Consider the following 21,700-nt stretch of genomic DNA (forward strand, 5'->3'; position numbering starts at 1 on the left):
TGTGGGAGCCTGCAGCCTGGTTGGGCTTGGCTCAGTGCTTGGCTGGATGACTGCTTGTGTCACTCTTTGGGTCAGGGGTCTGTGTTGTTACATTCGGTGATGCCATCTTACACCGTCAGACCTCCAAAGTGTAAATGGTGCCTTCAGAATGTGAAGCTTCCCTTGGAGATAAAACAACTGTCTTGGGAGAACTGGCTGACCTTGAATATGTGTTTCTTATTTTGGTACAGAATGTAAATACAGAACAAATTATTTTACATAGATTTTGACTGGGTTGAGATATAAGGGCTAATTTTTGTTATTTATGAAGTTCGAGTCTTATTGTGTAAAAGTGTCATGCAAAAGAAGGAAAAAAATATGTTCATCAATAAAAATGTCTGTAGAAAATGGACTCTTGTTGGCCTTTTCTTTGAGAGCTGACAGTGCTAGCGGTAACAATAAGCACAATAGAGACTGTGTCACAACATTCATTTATTTTATGTGAGTTTTTTTTAAATGAAATTACATCAAGCTTGCATTTATTGATCACTTTGAGAAAGTATTGTTTGAAACTTTGACCGTCAAATGTTTGATGCTCAGAAATGAGGTAGAGAATTTCAGCTCACCTGTGAAATAAGGAGGTTTATGAATTCTCTATCCCACCCTCATGTATTTGACACGTTAAGGACTGCACAGTATTTAATTCTTTCTCACTTGATATTGCAGTCTCATTCCTCCAGCCCAGGGTCTTCGTATGGGCTCCATTGCTGCCTCCACACAGTCAACCTTTGCTGCCCAGCAGGGACCAGGGTGCTGCAGCCACGCTCCCACCAGCTGAGCCAGCTTTCCTAGCTGTAAGACTGAGATTTTTAATTATTATTTTTTAATTACTTATTTTTATATTTGATACACAATGATATATAAATCTGATAAACGTGAAAGACGGTAATATTCCTCTAAAGTATAGCATGGAGAGGGTTTGGTAACCTTTTTTTGGTTTATTTTTCAAACCAATTTGTCATTTGAATACAGATTAAAAAACCCCTTGTGTTCCCCTCTGCTCTTCTGGAAAATCAGATAAAGCAATGCAAAAGTAGTTTACTCTTCCGTTTTGCTTGCCTTCTTTCTGAATATGAATCTTTCCAAAGGGTATTAAAGCTTAGAAAATGTGATGCTCTTTATTTCACAACTGGTTTTAGCTCTGAAAAACGTCAGCTGGGTAAAGCTACCTGATGTAGTTTAGAAAACTTGGATGCTTCTAAAATGAATGCCATTGGTAACAAAATTAAAAACTGGTTGTAGAACCAGTCGGTGTGTAAAACTCGAAGCAGAGAGAGCTGTCTCCCTTCAGGAATGCTGCCCACTCTGCAGTGGGTTCGGGGCATTGCTGTGGTGCAGTCCATGGGAAGACAAATGCCGTTCAGTTGTGTCAGTCCTGGGGGTTTCCTGGTGCAGCTGAAATGCAGCCCGGTTTCGGATCCGATTGGATAAGGAATTCTGTGCGTCTGTAGCGGTCGATTTTTGTGCATGTCTGCAAAGTCAGGGAACGCAGAGTGTTCCACTGCTGCTTCTGCGTCCTCAGGGTGACAGCGCTGCACAGGCTGCAGGCTGAGCTGTGCGTGTGTCCCAGCTGTCTCTTCTTCAGCTTTCCCCTCCCAGCCACTACGAATACCGGTGGGTAACACTTGTTCAGAAGTGCTAACACTCACATGAATGTTTTGGGTCATTCTCCTTTCATTTTTCTTCTCCTGTTTTTCAACAATACAATAGATGTAAGGAAATCAGATTACGATTGGAGGCTCCTTGTGTCCAGAATAAAAAAGGCCCTTCCTTCCTCCCCCACCCCTGAAACTCTTTTCTTTGTACATCTGCTGAACATTCATGTGTGTCTCAGCACAGCAGCAATACCTGTTTTTCCAAAGTGCCTTACAATGGGAAATGTTCAAGGAAGGACTAGACATCTCAAAATACAAAATGTTATGTTACTTGTGTTTGAGGGGAATTATGAATCCCGTATTGGCCCACGTGGCTGCATCTTATTGCTGTAGGACCTTTTGACTCTCATTCCTGTTTTGAAGCATTCTTGAACTTTACTGCATCTTGTGCTGTTCTGTAACAAATATTAGAAAGCAAAGTGCTGAGGTCCACGAGAACTAAACTGAACTCCTGTTACAAAAGTTATGAGGGGCGCTGTCTTCAACCAACACGAAATTGCAGGCGAGTGCTCAAATTGCTATCTCAAAGCAAAACAGATTTTTACATTTTCCTGTTCAGTGGATATAATGTTGGAAGGCAGATTTTTCACCCCCAGAATGAGGATACTGAAATACATTCTGTGTTGCTCTTACAGCAAGCGTTGCCACACAATCTATTTGTCTACTTTATTTGCTGTGGAGTGGATAAAGTCCTGCAAAGATGAGAACACAACCAGGTGTGGAGAGCCAATTCCTAAACGTGCTGTGGGTGGTTCTGCAGGCACGAGATGAAATTCTGGATCGATTCGCCCTCGTAGCAGATCTTGTAGATGGTTGTGAACAACGGAAACCTAACAGAAGCATGGGAAAAGAAAAGTAGTTTTGAAAAGTTCACACAAACACATTTTGTTTGTAATGGAAAAAGCATTTATCTTTGTTTGTTGTTTCTTACATTGAAGAAAAGTATCCGAAAACGATTTATTTCTCTAGAAACTGTGCTACAGTAAAGTTTTTACCTCGATCAGAAGATTACAAATGAGCAACATGAAGACAAACCAGTAGGAATGAGGTTAGGACAATCAAGGGAGCTTAAGGACAACTTTGGAGGTGACAAAAGAGAAGTTGTTTTAGAGACAAAGTTGTCCTCTGCTCTTGTTTACCGAAAAACCCTGACTTGCACATCCCCTTTTCCTTTCTTTGTGCAAAATGCATAAATTTGTGTTCATTACTGCTGTCTGAGAGACAAAGACTGGAAAAGAAAATGCCTTAATGGTTTTCTTTTCTTTTTAAAGGCAGTACTACTTAGAATTTCTGTGTCTGTCTAGATTCTAATATATTTATCATTTTAAATAAATCTATGTACTGCTAAAGTAGGACAGGCTTCAAATTATAAATCCTATATTACCATCCAAATAATTAAAGTATTACTTCAACTGAATTATTGGCTTCTTTTGTGGCACTGAGGCATTGATATCTGCACATACTGTTCAACGTGTGTAAAATAGTTTGCTCATGAGCAGACTCCTGAATTTTTATATTGAGATTGTTTGCACTGGGAGCAGTATTGCAAGCTGTGATGGTGGTATAATGAGAATAATAAATCCTTTGAGCCACAGATCACATTCATAACCTTACTCCATCTATGTGTTTCAATCTTGTATGGTGTGAGCCAGTGATATCTGGGTAGTTCGTTTGGACTTCTTTGGTGTATTATATGTCTGTGGCTTGTTTCTTTTGATGTTGTTTTACCTTCATCCTATTCTACTGATCATGGCAATGAGGAAATTGGCTGAATTGAAAGGTGGCCCAAGATGTAGAAAGCAGTTGTTATGGAAATGAACAGGACAGCTGACCTCAAATAGCAAGGAGGAGGTTAGGAATTGTTCATAATTTGTGGCCATACCAAGTGAGTCAGGTTTTGTTTTAAATCAAAACACTTACTTATCAAGTATATTTTTCTCTTTCAGAATCTTGTAGACTTCAGCTGAAGTCTGAGGACCTTGTAGTTTTTGTCCATTCAGCATCTCCTTTTCCAATTCCTCAATGGACTAGAAGAGAGATTACTTGGATCAGAGGGAATACTTCTGTAACATCAGCAGTTACCAAAAAGGTAAACAGCTAACAGTGCCTTTATGAAAACAATTTCATTTTTCTTCTTTTTTCTTTTTTTTAAGCTTAAAATATTTCAAAATCCTCCTTACTTTTCCTGTGCGAGCAAAGGCCTCCGCCACTTTTCTGTTGCGTCCTCCATAGCAGGTAGTGATTAGGTCAGCAACCCCACAGCTTTCCAGGAAAGTGGATATTGACACAGATCCCTTGCAGAAGATCTGGGCAAAGGCCACCATTTCCATAAGGCCTAAACGGATCACTGCTGCCTTCGTGTTATCACCAAAGCTCAGTCCATCGCAGAAGCCAGCTCCTACTGCTACAATGTTCTAAAAAGTTCCATGCAGGACAGACAAAAAGGCAACCATCAGGTAAGACGTGTAGTTCATCAGGGTATACAGAGCAAGCTTTAAGAAAATTCCACACTGTGCCTCCACTCGGTTCAGCAGGATGGGCCCCAGGTTCATAGAGCCATGGATTCATTCAGGTTGGAAAAGACTACTAAAGTCATCCAGTCCAACCATCAACTCCTCCCCCACCCCCCCTGCCCTCTAACCATGGCCCTCGGGGGCTCATCTCCACAGTTCTTTAACACAACACGATGCCTATGAATTTGTTCTGAGGAAGGCAGGTGTCTTTTTACATTTCAAGCAAAAGCTGCTTGATTTTGTTGGATTTTATAAAGCACCCACTGTTATTCCAGTGGGCAAATCTCAGAGCAGCTTGTGTAATATTGTAGTATTGCAATCATGTAGCAACGTGCAATTAATGTTTTTTTTTTTCCTGCTAGTTCCAAGCTGGGGCTCATTTCTGTTTGAACTGTTCAAAATAACCTGAATGAAGACATGCCTTCTAGCTCTTCTTTGTTAGTCTGTAGTTCACTGGTTCTATATTCTGACACTGCAGTAGACCAAACCTTGGTTTTGCCTGCAAGGATGGTCAGTAGAATTGGCCTTTCCTACAGCTCTAAACAAATGTATTGGGATCCTAAAAATCTTCCCGTTTCCTCACCTTGTCCTGCATGTCCCTCTCCCCACCTTTTAATTTGCTGCCCCTACAGAAGTGTAGTTTGTTGTATTTGAGTTAAATGTTACTAGAAATGCCACTGATTTTGCTTTGGCAATGCCTTTGCTAAAATAAACAATGATTTCAAGGGGAGCAGAAATTTCCCTTACAACTGAATGAACTCCAGCCTGTAGCTGGAGGCAAAATCTTTGAGTGTAAATACCTTACTCATATCTAGGTTAAGCAAAACCAAGTCTTCACCTGTCATCAAACCCCGCCTCCAAGTAAAGATGAATTGTTCTGATAAAAATGACTGTACAGAAACTACAAAAGGTTGTAGCCTGAGTTCAATTTTGGCGCATTTAGAAACGAAGCCCAAATTTCACTCTAGTGTCCCTGACGTGGAAACTTGATGACTGTGGTATTCCTTCTGACCCTGCTTGGGATCTCTATGTGGGCATGGCTACACACCATCCAGATAGGCTTCCAACTCAGAGTGGTGCTTCTGATGCTGCTTTCTTGTGGGTCACTACTTGAAATGTGGAAGTAAGCTATTAGTTGGAATTATTGTATGTAGAAGAAGTCTTTGTTTCACATGTTTACAATATGTGGACTAAATTCTTCCCTCAGAAACAGAGGTAACTCTGTTAAAAATAAATTCAAAATCCAGCTATTTTGAAATGCTTTGCCAGCTTTATATCTTTAAGCAAATTTTATCTTTTCTTTTTTTTTTTTTTCTGTATTGGAAAGCTGACACAGGAAATGTTACATGTTTTGTCCATGCCCACTCAATCATAAGGCAGCAGGACTAATGTTAGACCATGCGGCTTACAGAGGCACAGGCAGGGGTAAGAATTTAGTCCTGATAAAAAAAAGAAAATTAGTTTGAAGTCACTAACTTTTAAGGCTCCACAGATCTCCACTGTATCAGTGTCAGGCACTACGGTAATCCTGAAGTTGGGAGTCTGCAGTAATTCCTTAAAGATCTGCCCTTGTTTCTCGTTTTTGCACCCTGTGTGAAGGAAGGATGGAAGTTAAAGCATCTGTGATGTTTTGGTGGCACAGCAGTATGCACAATGAAATGAAACCTGAAGTAAGGGCCGAGGGACCTTTGGATTTTGTGGTCACAGTCACTGGGCATTGCTAAAGGAGATGCTTGCTCCTGCTGCAGGAGGCCAGTGTAAGCATTCTTGGCTTTGCTTACTAATGGGCTTTGTGGCTTCCCATAAGGAGAAATGAAACACTTTGAGGCCCCAAAAGCAAAGGGCAATTGAGCCTTCCTGCACAGTTATTGCCCTGTCATGGCTTAAAGCTGGGCCAGCAGAACTTAAACTGTCCCCAAGAAAATGAATATTGCCTAACTCTCCTGATCCTGTCTCATTCTATTCATATCTAGTTTCTCTTCCAGCAACAACTGCCCAGCTGTTATGGTTTTCACTATTACTGTAACCTCTGCACAGCAAAAGAACAGTATTGCAATAATTTTTTCTTTAATCTCCACCAGCTGTTGAAGAATGAAACTAATTTCTGCTGACTTCAGAAATGAATGGATTTTAAAACAGCTTGGTGAACTCTTGTAGTCAGGTGAGACCCAGTTCTAGGGAGGGAAGAACAGAATGTTACTGCTGCTCTTATTAAATAGAGAAATACAAAGATGGAGAAATACACCTCAGGGGGTTTGAGCTTCTGATTACACTTTCCTAGACAAACTGCACAGTGTATCAACTGCCTCAGTACTCAGCAATGGGCTTTACAGACAGGTAGCTTATGATAACTCGAATAGGAATGGGGTTATGCTGTAATTTTTTAATGGATGAAATTAGCTCACAGCCTCGCTACTGGAACCTGCTGTCATTTGGGATCTGATCCCGCCAGCACCCATCTCCCTGGAAAGGGAACTGCTCCCCCGGATGAGTTCAGCACACACTGCACATATGGCATCGTGCAGAACCTCAACGTATCTCATTGCAGGCTGCCTCCCACTGCTGCCTGCAGACACTGTCCTGCCATAGGTGAGGGTAAGCCACAGACAGGAGATGAAATTGCCCTTTGCAATAGTTACCAATGGTGGTTTCACAGAACTTCTCATCAGCCACTTCTTTGGCTATGTTGGCCCCCATAAGCACGCTGATTTCTATTTTCAGCTTCTCTCGAATGAGGTCAGATATGAGCTTCAGGCCTTCAGGACCCTCATCAATCCCCTGAGAAAAGGCAACAGCAAAAGCTAAGTACAGGTAAGTGACAGCAGCAGCAGTGCTGTTAAAGGAGGTATCCAATTGCCTGCAGGTCTGCCTGGCTGTACTTGGGAGATTTGGGGTCTTGTATTTGCTAGCATTAGCCATTAGAGCCAAATGCTCTGTGTTTGTACTTTTAAGCACAAATTCAGGGGAAGTTCAGGGAGAAGGTGCAATAACATTAACCCTGAAACAGGGCTCACATGCAGTTCTGCTGCCCTGAGATGTCTTCCTGTGCTGCATTTTTCCTTTGTGTTAAACTCCTGTGGTATGGAGCCATATTTTTAAAATGAGCTTACAAGCAGTGGCTTCTTTAGCAAGATTTGAAGTATTAGCCTTAATGCTTCACTGGTATAAGGAGTGTACTGAGCTGTCATAGCTCTTCTGAAGCTGAAGAAAGGAGTAGATTTTCAGGAATGTCCTTACTCCCCTCACCATCCCCTCTATGAGCTGCTACTTGCAAGATAATTTTGATAGGGGAAAATCAAAAAGGAAAGATCTGATATTACTGTCTGAGAACTTCAATTAAATTTCTGATATTTCAGTTTTAAATTGAATTTTAATACAGCCAGTAGAAATGGCAGACTATATTGCTTAAACTTTTAGTTTGAGATTCTCATAAAATATGAATTTCCCCTTAATGTAGTGATAATCTGACAGCTCTAGCCTTTAAAAAGCGATTGCCCTTTTCCTTACAAATGGGAAATGCTCCAATTCTGCAAAGTTATTAATATTCCTGTGCAGTGTTTCCACAAACAGCTTTGCATGCACACAGGACAGGCACGTAGACCCTGTGCTCTCTCTATTTAACAGTTAATAGAGGCTGAGGTTGGAACATTTCTCCTGGCAGCAGCACCAGCTCATGCAGCCCTCTCTCTGCATTTTCACCTCTGTGCTGGCCTAAGTGGGAACTAATCCAGGCTAAAGATGACTGATAACGATGGTTACTTGGCCCAGTGGCATTGCCCAATCTTTTCAACTCTCTGGTCACACGAACAGCAGAGAGACTACTGGAGTCTTTGTGAGTTTCCACTCTAGAGGAAATAAATGCTTATTTTATGCAGAGCATGCAGCTGAGGGCCTATCCTTTAGTTGAACATATTTACTCCTTACAGGTTGATTCTTATGGAGACGACAACCTACCTTGATGAGTGAAATCCCAAATGCTCCAGGTTTTATGTGACCTGCCATCTGCTCACAGACTCGTCCGATGAACTGATGTGGTAGGACAAACACTAAGATGTCCATCCCTCTCACTGCTTCAGCCACATCTGGTACAGCCACCTGAGACAAGCATAACAAGGAAAATGAGCCCCCTCGCACCAGGTGAGAATTCTCACGCCTTGCAAAGTAATACCATTGAGGCAATGTGCTTAATAACCAGCAAGCTGTACCTTCCTCTAAATGCTAGTGTTACTTAGAACAATAATTATAGCCAGATTACTGAGGAAACAGGAGGGGAATTTAAGTCTGCTCTTGCAATAGGAGAAAATACTGCCCTGAGACACACAGCCTTACAGTATGCAACCTTAGAGCAAGTGGGGCTCCTCACTGAAGAATCAGGATTGCTGCCAGAAAGGCTGCTTGAAAGGAAAACAGCCATGTGAGACCAGGACAGAGGGGTTGCATCACTAGAACTGTGCAGAGAGATTTTCTGTCTCTCCGAAATGTGGAGAAACAATGAGATGTAAAAGTGATTTTTCAGTTGGAGATGAAGATGTGAGGGGCCCTTCCTCCAGTGCAGCCACTTGATCTATGCTGTAGAGATCTCAGAGACTTTGCTAGAGATGTGTTGAGGCTGCTCTCAGATGATGAAAACAAGCTTGTTGATCTGTTGAAGGACTGTGAAAATAACAATGGCAATTCAATCTGAACCCAGGAGAACTGTGTGCCAAGTTCAAATCATGGGAGTGCAAAAATGCAATCCCAGCACATAGTACTGTGAAACATAGTACTAAATATAACCACTCTCCAGGCATGGAGACCCACCATGTGCAGCATCTTAACTTCCCTTTACAACTACAGCTGTTCTAAGCTGTTCTAGAAATGCAGTGCTACTTTCTTTAATTCACTGACATTTGACAAAATCTCAAACAGCCTGAAAGCCTCACTTTGCTTCAGTAGCATTGAATTACCTAGGCTGATTAAATAGCAAGGTATAATTTGGTATTTCAAATGTATGCAAAAATTACATACCTTATATTTTGGTAGAATTTGTAGCATTATTAATGGTAGTAATGCACTGCTATCCTGAAATCACCCAAGAAGCAATAGCTCCCTGCTCATCTCCTTGTAAGCCATGGCTGTTAGTCATGCTGTTGATTTCCTTTTTTAGAAGAAGGGAGAGCAGTAGCTTTCCCTTTTTATCCAGAAGATGTTGTGGGTTTGAAATCTGTCTGCTCTGTGTAGACATAGCTTGAGGAATAGCAGGCAGAGAGATGCTGATTTGTGCTGGAGAGGAGGATGGCACGTTACGTACCTGTACTTGGCACAGTGGGTGTTTGAAGTTGTGTGACAGGAGACAAGCAGAGGTCACAGAAGTGGGTTATATTTCATACTTGTAATACTGGAGTGAATTAGGTGGCAAACCAGAATGAATCAGTGTTGCCTTCCTTATAAATGTATATTAAAAAAGTGACTTTTTTTTTTTTTTTTTTTTTTTTTTTCCAACTTACCACATTTTTGGGCATCTTGCATCCAGGGAGGTATTTCACATTCTCGTGTTCTTGGTTGATTATTTCTGAGAGCTTTCTTCCATTGATGATCTCTTCAAATACCCACATCTTGACAGTAGAATCAAATCTATTGGACTTCTGGACATTTTTGCCAACAATTCTTGCTATGGCTGATCCCCTTTTAAAAAAAATAAATTGCCAATTGGAAACACAAATTGCTTTCAACATAGTATCTCATAAAAGTCCTGTGCTATCAAGCTGTTCACATGCTTACTAAGATTATCAGAAAGGTTTATTCACTATTCTATCTAAAAGCAAAAAACTCAGTTTAAAATAATAGCAATTAGAACTAGATGTAATAAAGAATCTGAAGTCATATGAAAGATTGCAGAGTGGAAGTGGGATGCTAAAAAAGCACTATTGTAATTAAATACCTGTTGCTCCTCAGATTATTGTTGTTAATATAAAAACCCACAAATGTAAAGCAATGCAGTACCCCAGGTGATCCTGCTGTGACAGCCTGTGTGCATTGCATCTAACACAGATAGATGCCAGCTCCCTAGCTATAACCAAATAGCTGCAATAAGGGTTTTATGTAAGAGATAAATGGTAAGGAGTCACAACAAAACAAACTTGAACTTGATGGTTTCTCTTGAGATGTGGTTCTAATGATCACTATAATGGTTTCTGGAGTACCTAACACAACTGAAAGAGGGGCTCCAGTGACAGCATTCTTATCCTCTGACCCACTTGGAACACGTGCACAATAAGGAGTGTGAGCAGGATTCAGATGTGTTCAGTTTTCTGTAGCATAATGTGCATCCCAGACAAAGTCCAGTGAGGTCTGCGCTGTGAGCAGTTCAAAGGGAAACCACGAGGTAACTTGGCTCAACTCTATTTCTGATGTGGAAGCTTTGCACAAGGCTAATTGCTCAATAGGTAATGAAGAAGAAGGGCTTTGTTTTAATCTTTAACCACAAAGAAATCCCGCTGAGGTAAGTTTTCACTTTACCAGAGTGTTGGCTCCACACTGTATCCTGAGCAGCCATCTTTTTTTTTCTTAAAAAAAAAAATCAACAAAAACCAAACCAGCAAAAAATATCATTTGTTTTGTTTTGGTTCTTTGTAATGGTAAGGTAAACATTTTCAGGGTAAACCTTTATTTCAAGAGCGCTCATGTGTTCATAGTACGTTCCTGTTATCTGTAAGGTGTTTTGTGCCCTGGTCATCTTCCCCTGCTCTCCAACAGAAATCAAAACCAAGGCCTGAGCTGAGGCTGACTTGTGTCTCAGTACCATAAATGTGTATCAGTAAGAAAGCACATAAGCACTGAGCTGAAGACATATTACATGTAAAGGTACCTTCGTAAACCACAGTATTTTTGTTTGGTTTCTCTTAAAGGAATTGGGAACTTGGAGGAGACAAGGTTTAATGTTTACAGGCACTTAGTAGCCATTAGGGGAAATGGCTATGGAACAGTACAGTCCAAAAAGCAGCGCGCTGTTTTAGTGGGGCCATTGAAAACTCACAGTCCCCACTGCTCAGAGCTGGAAAGAAGAATTGCTTTGTCTGTGACGCCAGTGTTTAGTAGACTACACAGGCTTGGCATGGAAGGTCTGCTTGTGCAAACAAAACCAAGGACACTTGAATGCTAAAGACTTTGCCACGCTATTTTTTCTCTCTAAAACCATTCAGTGAAGATTCATAGATGACTGAGAACTCCATTTAGATTATTCTATTAAAGTGAGTGAAAATGCCACTTTTTCATTAAGTGTAATTTAAATAAGACCTGCTCTTTCACATATGCAAATATGAAAATACATTGGAACTGGTGAAAATTAGAGCTGAAAGGGCTCCATGAAACCTTTTGACTATCAGGTTGGAATGAACCAAAGAAGTCGTCTCTAAAGCAAGAAGAGCCCTTAGTTAGGATCAGGTTACTTGGGTTTGTTCAGTTGAGTATTAAAAATTCTTCAGGGACTACCTTCTCTCCTCTGTGGGTGACCTGTCCCAGTGCTTTAGCATTCTCATAGCTTGTTTTTTTTTTTAAACTCTAAGTATCCAGTTGGAGCCTCCACAGCCTAATTTATGACTATTGAATCATCTTTCTGTACAGCTCTGTAAAAAGCCTGGCCATCTGTGCATGGTAAAGACACGTGTCTAGTTAAAGCTAGCTCTTCGCTGCAGAGAGTCCAAATGAATATAAGAAGAGCTTTTATGTTCCAAAGAGTGAGACAATGAAATAAACCTTTACTTTTAACAAACAGATAACTGGACAACAGTTCACATAAACAGAACCCTTCCTGTGCCGGGCTGACAGCTACAAGATGTGGTGTAGCCTTTGTGTTACTTAACCGCATCAGCCCTGATTCTCCTGACTGTGTTGACTTAGTAAGCCAGCGTGAGCTGTTGAACTTCTGTGGCTGACACGAGCTATTGCGACATGCTGCATCACATGTCAGCCACGTTTCTGAGCTGCAGGAAAGGCTCGAGTGCAGTTGTCTGAACTGACACCCAAATATTTAGGAGGAATGTAAGGAAATGGTGTTTGCCAAAGGAAAACATTCTTCTGTGTTGTGCTGAGATTACCTGTACTGTCAGAGAGGCTATAAACAGGTGTGATTTAAACACTAGAGAAAACATTTCTCTCGTTCATAAAGACTTTGCAGTCTATCCATATGGTAGAAAGCAAGAGATAAACGCAGACCGGACAAGTGAGCAGACTGCACTGAGCCGTCCAGGGGTCTGGGCTCTCAGTATTTTGTATCACCTCTTTGCAAGTCTGTACACATGGTGAAAATCAGCTCTCTATACTACATTCTGAAGGAAAACAACTAACTGGCTTTTGAGAATGTTTTATGGTGAAGGAGCAGCCTGGGAAGTGGTGTGAGATGCTTGCTTGAGGATGTAGCGAGAGAGTAATTGTTGGCTGATCAACAATGCCAGACATTTGGCCGTGGCTCTTAAGAATCTTGGAAGCAAAATAAGCAACTTGCTTAGGCTTGGACATCTGTGTTTAAGGATGAGGAAGAAGAGTGTGGCATGAGAGGGATTCAAGTGCTAGAATGACATGGTAACAGTGGCATTTGAGGAAATGCTATTGCAGAAATGACAGGGAGGGCTGTATCCATTGGGACAGAGGAGGAGATGCAGCAATGATCCAGCTGTGCGGCAGTGAGCTCCTGGAGTGGAATGGCTGCATGTCAAAAACCGTGCATTAGAGATGTCATGCACAGGAACCTGTGGTCTATAAACATGTCATGTGTGTGGGCAATTAAGAAGCAGTGGGCTGGTTTTGCATGGCAGGAAGGTGAAGAGCAGGGCTATAACTATGCTGCACTCTCAGCAGATCACAAGCAGCCACTCCTTCTTCTATTGATTTTTTTTTTTTTTTTTTTTTTTTTTTTTTTTGTGTGTGTGTTTGCTTCTGGTAAGCTGTCAGGTACGTAAATTTCTACAGAAACTTGCCCTTCTTGCACAAAAGCAATCCAAAGAATTACCTGTTTGCTAATCCCAAGCACACGCACATACATGCTGTTCATTTTATTTGTGCTTAGGTTATACAAACTGCAAGTAAGATGCAAAGTCCACTGAGACAAGAATTACTGATTTCAGTGGAGGCTGTCAGTGCCAAGGAGCTTTTGCAAGCAGTGCTTTCATCTAGGCAAAAAGGACTAAGCGGGAGCAGATGTATTCCTATAAGCAGGGGCAAGGACAAGCTGTGAAGCTGAGCACAATGCTTTGACAAGGCTATATCTGCATATAAAATCTTTAAGTTTGGAAAAGACCACTAATATAATCCAGCCCAAACCTGACCTATCCCCACCATGCCCACTAACAGTGTCCCTCAGTGCCACTTCTCCACAATTCTTGAACACCTCCAGGGATGGTGACTCTACCATCTCTGTGGGCAACCTGTGCCACTGCATCACCACTCTTCTTGAGAAGAAGTACAAAACTGCCAAAAACGATGAAAGTGAAGAGTGCCAGTATGTTGTGCTGGTAAACGAACCCCAAGTCCTGGTTCTTTCAAAGGAATAGGAGCAGTGCTGCTGCTCTAACTACTTTAGGCTGATACTTGAACAGCACGGACTCTGCCACAAACAAACACAACTACTGGCTCAGCTCTCATTCTCCCTGGGATCACACTGCGCTGGTGCCAGGCTTTCAGTGTTTGAGTTCATGCACTTAAGTAGAAGCCTTATGTTTTTCCAATTCTCATTGGCTTCTGCATTTCTTTCTTCTGTTTGCATTTGCTGCATGCGAGCAGTCTGACAATTCCCAATTGGGTTATAATGCAAAGAGACCCCCCCCCCAGCCCGGAGCTAAGAGCAGCTGCTTGCAGAATTTCCTCTTCCCTCTGGGTTATTATTTTAACAGAGCAGGGATGCCAGACCGGTGCAGCCAGTCGGTGCCCGGAGCGTTAACACGGGACAAGCCCCGGCCGGGGGCGGCGGAGCGGCGCGGTGAGCGCTGCCGCTTTCAGCACCATGGAGACCCGCCGCCCGACCCCCGCCGGAACCTGTTGCGGACCCCGGCCCCGCTGCTGGGCAGGGGAGAGCGGCACGGCGCTGTGCGGGCCCCCGGCATCCCGTGATGCGCCTGAAGGAGGCGGAGGGACGGGCAGCGAGAAAGGAAAAAAGAAAACAAAAAAAAAAGAGAAAATGGGAGAAGGAAGGAAGGAAGGAAGCAAGGAAGGAAAAAGGTTCCCTTTACTCACCAGTTTCCCGAACCCACGATGCAGACGCGGAGCGGCGACATGCTGCTGTGCTCGGCCCGGTTACCAGCACCGCCTCCGGCCCGGCCCCCGGCGCCTGCGGGAGAAACGGGCGTCAGGCTGCGAGGGCCCGTGGCCCCGAATCGGTCCTGCCCCCGGGGAGGCGGCACCAGCGCGGGGATGCGCCCTGTGCCCGGCCCGGCGGGGTTCCTCTCGGGGCTGGAAACGGATCGAGCTTCACCTCGTGGGAGGGAGGGTGTGGGGGGGGAATTGAGGAAGGGAGGGAAGGAGGTGGGGTGAGGTGGCAGCGGGGGTCTGCGGAGCTGGCTCTGTGCACCACCTGTCCTGCCAGCCAGATGGACACTGGTTAGGATCATCCCGCAGATGGGGGTCTGTCTTTCCAACACCAGGGAAAGGGGATAAGTGCATTGCAAGAGCCGTGTTCAACTGATAAACTGAAACGATGGACTGTATTGCAGCTTCTTATGTCAATGGAAGCAAGGCAGGACAAAGCAGTGTCTTTCTTTTCCCCTATATGGTCTGACATCCATGACTCCCTGCAAATTGCCATATGTCACCTCTCAGCCCTCCACGTCTCCTCATCAGAGCAGCCTTCTCTCCCACTTCTGTGCTATGGAGCTGCTTCCCTGCCCTCTCTCTGCCTGTGCCTCCCCCATCCACATACCACCAGCTCTCTCCTGCTGGGCTCTGAGGCTCAGCCTGCAAGTGCTATTCTTGCCCAGGGGCCAGCTCAGAAGCACCCAGCTCCACAACAAGCAGATTGACACAGTGACTCATAGATTGAGGACAGCTGCCAGTGTTTTTGGGAAGGGTAGGGATAGTTTTGGAGGTAGGCACATGCTCAGCCCACCTGCTGTCAGCTTCATGAGCTCACCTGCATCCTGAGCTCACATAAAATGCCAGGAAATATGTGAAGAACAGCCTCCTGAAGATGAAGCTAAAGCTGGGAGCCTGATATAAATTGTACAGTTTGAGTATAGCCAAGGCATGCAAGCTCTGGTTCTAGGAGCGTTTCCTGCACTCTCAGCTTGTATACCATATTTTGTGCTTTCCCTGGCTGCGTAGCTCCTCTGGGCCTCTTAGCTTTCTTTATTCTCTTTTTTACTGTGAAGAAAATCTCCTTTGGAGATGAGGAGGAGTTACCATTTTACTGCACCCCAAGACTTCTCAGCTGCCCAGTCCTGCTGACTCCTCTGGTCCTGAGGTGAGGACATACCAAAGCATTGGCTTCTGGACCTAATTCACGCAACAATCAGGTAACCATAGATAGGTTTGGACTGAAAGGGACCATAAGGATTATCCAGTTCCATCCCCCTGCCATGGGTAAGAAACAACCCCCACCTGATCACATCTAGCCTGCCCTTGAACACCTCCAGGGAAGGGGCATTTGTAAGTTCTCTGGGCAGCCACTGCCTCAGTACCCCCAGCATGAAGCATTTCCTCCTTACATCTAACCTAAATCACAGAATCACAGAATTGTAGGGGTTGGAAGGGACCTCTAGAGATCATCGTGTCCAACCCCCAATCTATGGAGCTAGTATCTCTTCCTTGTCTTATCGCTACCTTTCTTGTTGAAGGGTCAATTCCCTTAAGGTGTTCTTAGCAGACAGAATTTTTGAGTATTGCAAACAGCAATCTAAATTGAAGTGAAAACTTTAAGTTACAGATGGGTCCTGTGCCTGTAGCTTCACTCTGACCTTGCACTGACCATTTGGTTAGTGCACAGAAGGTGGCAGGGGTGAGGTTGGCAGAGGGCGAGCAGGCAGATGGATGCAGGGAACACCCATGGGGAGCAGCAGCCTGAGGCTGGGCATGCACACATTTGCCTGTACATCGTGACATTAATTGGAGAGCTGGCACTGCTGTTGAGCTGTCGTCTGAGTTTGTGCAATCACGGCTCTGTGGAAAGCAGCCACACGTGGCTATTGCAGCCTGCTTTATGTGGCAGGTTCAGGTGCCTGGGCTGTCTCAGTGGCAGTTTTGAGTGGGGACACAGAATAGCCAAGAGAAACTTATCCTTTCTTGGATTTGAAAGCCCTTATAGCAGCAGTGGATGCTGATGACTGTAATTCTATCAGAAAAGGAGAAGAACCTGTTCTCTCTGACAAAGTCACAGTGTTTGTTTTTCACATAAGTGCAGGAGAACTTGCTGAGGCGTGAGTCATTAGAATGTAACAGACATAAAAGCTGGGTCTGGTTAGCAGGGAGGATAAGGACAGCCCTCTCAAGGCCACCCCACCCATGCTCACCTGTTCCGCTTCAGCACCTAATAGGTTCTGCACATGTCAACAGCCTGGGTTTACAAAGCCAGCTGGTTTTGATCAGCCAAACAGCTGCTGCAAATAAACAAAAAGGCTGATTGTCACTGCCACAAAACCAGGACAGCCAAGAGGCTTTCTTGACTTTTAAGTCAGGTGTGCTTTTCTCCATGGGGACAAGGTGGGCTTTGGACATTCATAAAAATGTGACTGATAAATGCCAAATTTTGCAGGCAAGAGATGGGCAGGGAGGAATAGGGGGCTGGCTGCTCTGTGGGAAGGGAACTGAGAGCTAGTTAGAGGGCACTGCATATTGAGGCTTCTTCTCTCTGCCCGCCTCTTGCCCCAAATGTATTCACAAGGAAGAATCAGCACTTCCCAGCACTCGTTCTGCCAAGCTCATGCTCTCTTATCTCCTTTGTTATTTCTCAGATTATCTGGGTGCTGCTTCTCTGTACCTGTTCCAGCATGAATTCAGACTTGCTAAATGCTGATAACCTGAACGATGCCCTAAACTCTCAGTGGAATTTTACCCAGTGCCTTGTCTGTATCTAATGGTTGTTCCCGGAAATACTTGCTAAGCTACACATGAGATTGCATTTACCTCTTTAATGATTGTATCAGCCATGTGGCTTTTCCTCTTCTGTTGTTCATAGCTAATGAATTTTAATTTACAGCAGAAATGTAATTAGTCAATCGGTGCACGTCCTTGTGTTTTATATGTTTACAATTCATCCCATGCCTGTTACCAGGGCATAACAACCATTCTCTCTGTAAGGCTTCCTCTGTATTGAGAACACCTCCCAGATTTCTTGTTAGCAAATTTCATTATCCTGCTTGTCATTTTTTTACTCCAAACTGATTTAATGACAGCATTCGTATGGATTCCTCCAGGCCCATTCTTTGCTGTCAGCACTATCAGTAGTTTTTACCTCTGTCCTAGACTTTTTCAGCATTTCATCATGTTTACATTAATCCCTGTCTTCTTGAGTTTAGCTAATACATTTTCTAGTAATACCAAATCAAATATTTTACCAAAGTCCAGGTTGATAAGATTTTACTAGTTTTCCTTCGTCCACAAATGCAGTTATCTTATCAAAGAAAGATACTGGGTTCATCTACATGTAACATGCCTATCTTGCACTTTAGCCCTTTTCCTGCTTCCCTCTGTGCTGTTTATTACTCATTTGCTCTCTGGCCTGTGTGCTAAAATGCCAAGAGATTTTGTGCTAACCAACCCATAGATTTTGGTTATGGAGATTACTCATTCTTCAGAACTGAAGGGTGAAGAACTTTCAAGTATTGCATATGGTAATTTCCATAGCTGTGCCCTTAAGCCCATTAAGTGAGTTGCCTCTGCCCTCCAGGGTTGCATAATTTTCTTTATGGAAACTGAAGCAACATACTTCTTTAGCTTCTAGCTATCTACCCTACTGCCGTTGCTGGTGATCCTTTCTTTTGTTTTCTTTGTAACGATGCAGATAAAACCTTTTTCATCTTGATTTCCACCCCTGTGCATGGTCTGCTTTGTTTTGATTTTGAGCAGTTTTGCTGCTACACCTTTAACTGTTGATGTTTGAAGGATAGCTTTTTCTGCATATCATATTTTTTCCCTTTTCCCTACGGTTTCTGTGTATTTCTGAGATGTCTTGCATTATCTGCATTGCAGTTCACATCTTTCATAACAACATAGAGCTATAGCTAAAATTCTGCCTCTACCTAAACTGCCAGCATCGCATCTAACCCACGCCTTCAAATGATGAGCAGCATTAGCATCAGCATTACTAATATAACACAGGCCAATGTGATTTACAGTGGATTTTTTTTACACAGGTTTTTCCTGAATTATACTCTATATTGAAGTTTTGCAAAAATATATGTATAAACACTAGTTCACTGTATGCATAATTACTGTTAATTGTAGGTGTTAAATAGCAGCCATTTATATTGAAGCCACATCTAATATCTTAACACAGCTCCTCCAGGGTGCTGCATACAAACAAATAATGTCAGCTTCTGTCTGTAAAAACTCACAGTCCAAATTACTTACAGCTTTACTGCTTCCACATGGATTTCTTGCAGTCTGACTTTACCAGCTCATGAGATCTAGGAAACAAATCAACAGTGATGTTTTTGCTCCATTCATTTTATTCAGTTGAGTTCTCTGCTGCAGGCTTTGATTGGATTATATAGCAGGAATGTTGTGGAGCAAAAAAAGCAGGAATGCTTTTTTTTCCACACTTAAATAAGTTTTCCAAAAGTACTTAGTAGAAAATGAAGTTGCATTTTAGGCCTATAGGAATCTAAGCAAATTTCAGGCAGGTTTCATCATTCAAGCAGAATGGACAGCAGAGTCAGTTGTTTACAGTCCCTACTGTGTAGGGCTTTCTGTAACCTAATGGAGAAGGTTTTCAGGAGAACTAAAATATTATACGATTACAGCAGAAATGAAAAATGCATTTGCTGGAAGAAAAACGGCCCTGGTTGGTAATTGTCTTCAAAGCATTCCTCAGGCAACAGAGCTACACGGGCTTTCCAGAATCCAAATATACCTGCTCTGTAAGCAGCAGGGGCTGCAATGAGAAGGGAGGATGTAATCCGGATGTTATGAAGTGGCTATGGAATTGATTAGAGCATGCTGATACATGTGGGACATCTGGTACTGAAAAGAGCTCAGTATCAGTCTCCCATAGGTAGAGCATATATGGCAATGGAGCAGTGGGATTACATATGGCAGGTTTGACTACCAAAACTACTGAGTGCTTTGGCTTGATTTCCAATCTAATCTTGTTATCATGACACACCTGGAAATGTTATTTGGCAGAGATGACAAGAAAGAAAACATGCTAACAGGGATCTGCAGCAGATGGAGAGGTACACAGGTTGCCATAGAAACCATGCAGAAAAAAATGTGTAGGAGGGAAGAAAAGCACAAAAAGGCTTCTAGGAGAAGCGGCTAGTGACTGAAGAACTGAACTAATACAGCAGCTGTTCCATTTATTGAAAGAAAAACGTATTATCTTTTCAGAGGATTGAGAAACATGGAGCACAGGAATCCTCACAGTGATCTGCAGAACAGTGGAAGGCGGGAACGTGATGTTGTGCCATAGGGTAGGGTAGAAAAAGGCTGAAGGTGGTCATGAAGTAGATGAAAGGATTGGGAAGCCCTGAACCACAGCCATAGATATGCTCCCCTTGTCTCTGGTGTGTCTGACTCTGGATTGTGCCAGGTGATGTAATGTTGGAGACAAGAGCATGACTCAATGCAAAGTCATACTTAGTGCAACTGGAAATGGTGTCAAATGTGACTGTGAAGGATGCAAGAGGGTTGTGGGTGGGGAGGGAAGCATTTGAGGCAGCATGAACTGCTGCCATCTGTGGCTCTGATGCTTATGGCTGGGCTTTTGAATTATAGTTGAGCTACTCTGCATTGCAGCAGTGCACAAAGATTGATAGAGAGGAGGAGGAAGGGAATTATGGAGTGACAGGCATCAGTGGACAAAGGGAATGCAACAGATGTCATCTACCTGGAATTGTGCAAGGCCTTTGACATGGTTCCCCATCACATCTTTACCTCTAAATTGGAGAGAGATGGATCTGAAGGGTGAACTATTTGGTGGATAAGGGATTGAGTGGAAGGTATCAGCCAGAGAGCTGTGGTCAGTGGCTCTGACCAGGTGGAGGCCAATGTTCAGAGGTGTTCCACAGGGATCTGTCTTGGGACTGGTACTCTTTGACATTTTTATGATTGACGGTGACTGAAAAGCACACAAAAATAAAGGTTTTGACTCATTAAGGCAACAGAAGGAATGATGAATAACCACTAAAAGCAAGTGTCAGTGATCCTGCAAGTCAAACAGCACAGAGCTTCATATGTTAACTTCCTGCAAACCACAGACCCAGTAATACAGAGATACCTGTAGAGTTTCATTCAGGACTTCCTCTCAAACAGTGTGAAATACTCCAGAGGCTGAAGTAAGTTTGTATTACATTCACCTGACCTTCTTGGCTATTCTCATGTATGATCAGGAGAATATAGTGATGCATCCAGTGTACTGTAGAAGAATGGCTGTTCATTTAGCTATATTCCTTTTCATGTTCTTGTGTTATGGCATCTAGAGCTGTAGTGGGCAAGATATCTTCTATTCAAGCGTGGGAAGTTCTTTGATATTCCTTATATAGAAGAGCTCAGAAAACATAAAATGTATTCCAGACTATTAATAAACTCTAATCTCTGCTGCCTGAAGAAAGAATCTAACCCTAATAAGCATTGACTGTACAATGAACCAATGTGGATGTGAAGCAGTATTAGTCATTTTCTCATTAGTCAGCAGCTTTCCCAGTTCAGCAATGCTTAGGAAACACAGCACTCCTTGTGCAAGGAAGGCGGGTGATACTTCTGTCTTTCCAGGATTTATGGTATTCCTCCATGACTCTGTAGAGGATGCAGTTCCTTTAGCAAGCAGGAACAGCCCTTTCTTATTTTCTCTGCACTGGCTACCAGAGGATTAATTTTAGGTTTAATTTTAGGTTAAGCTCATTCAAAGGTATGATTTACATCAGGAAAAAAGTCCCGACCAACTAACAGGAGAATTATAGAGAACTTGTGTAACTTCTATTTGAAAAACCACAGGTGTTATTGTTTTTTTGTTGTTTTTTGTTTGCTTTTTTGTTTGTTTCTAGCACACAAGTGATTAAAAATATGCTGGGTTTTAGAACTTTAGTCTTTGAATGTGGGTAGATCTTGGTATTCTGCAGAAATGGCACTGACCAGAAGAAATGCTAAGCATGCATATCCAGACTGCAAGATTTGGAAGAAATCTGCAAGAGCAGTACAAAGTTTTGGACGTTTTTCCAGAATTAACAAAATGATAAATTAGGATGTACTTGCAGCAGGGTGCTTCGCCATGGCACCTCTGTGCTCTCCCTGTGCTGTTTGTACAAGGGCCAAGGCATGATTTTGGTCACTTTGAACCATTAAGCTACAACTGGGAGAGGCGACCAGAGCAGT

The 21,700-nt window shown here is 42.9% G+C and overlaps 2 protein-coding genes across 2 annotated transcripts in view; one reads left to right on the forward strand and one right to left on the reverse strand.

Moving 5' to 3' along the window:
* Positions 1-453: 453 nt before the first annotated feature.
* On the reverse strand, positions 454-14,802 carry LOC125696970 (glycerol-3-phosphate dehydrogenase 1-like protein). The gene is made up of 8 exons (XM_048953390.1): positions 14,414-14,802; positions 9,694-9,871; positions 8,162-8,302; positions 6,847-6,985; positions 5,684-5,796; positions 3,875-4,108; positions 3,615-3,721; positions 454-2,524 (listed from the first exon to the last, which is right to left on the reverse strand). The coding sequence occupies exons 1-8, from the start codon at positions 14,785-14,787 to the stop codon at positions 2,428-2,430; spliced, it is 1,383 nt and encodes a 460-aa protein (XP_048809347.1). The 5' UTR covers positions 14,788-14,802; the 3' UTR covers positions 454-2,427.
* Positions 14,803-15,394: 592 nt separating this feature from the next.
* OSBPL11 (oxysterol binding protein like 11) overlaps positions 15,395-21,700 on the forward strand; it is a 39,475-nt gene continuing 33,169 nt past the window's right edge. Inside the window, exon 1 of the mRNA XM_048952728.1 lies at positions 15,395-15,635. The gene's annotated coding sequence lies outside the window, so the exon portion shown is untranslated. The remainder of the gene's footprint in view (positions 15,636-21,700) is intronic.

Source organism: Lagopus muta, chromosome 8 (assembly GCF_023343835.1).
Source record: "Lagopus muta isolate bLagMut1 chromosome 8, bLagMut1 primary, whole genome shotgun sequence".
Taxonomy (NCBI): Eukaryota; Metazoa; Chordata; class Aves; order Galliformes; family Phasianidae; genus Lagopus; species Lagopus muta.

Bases quoted from the DNA above. Each gene is read 5' to 3' on its own strand.
- LOC125696970 (XM_048953390.1), bottom strand. From the start codon at position 14,787: ATGATCCTAACCAGTGTCCATCTGGCTGGCAGGACAGGTGGTGCACAG. The intron at 6,986-8,161 runs GTAGGTTGTCGT...GCCTTTTCTCAG, and splicing joins TTGGGATTTCACTCATCAAG to GGGATTGATGAGGGTCCTGA. The intron at 4,109-5,683 runs GTTAGTGACTTC...GGAACTTTTTAG, and splicing joins AGATCTGTGGAGCCTTAAAA to AACATTGTAGCAGTAGGAGC.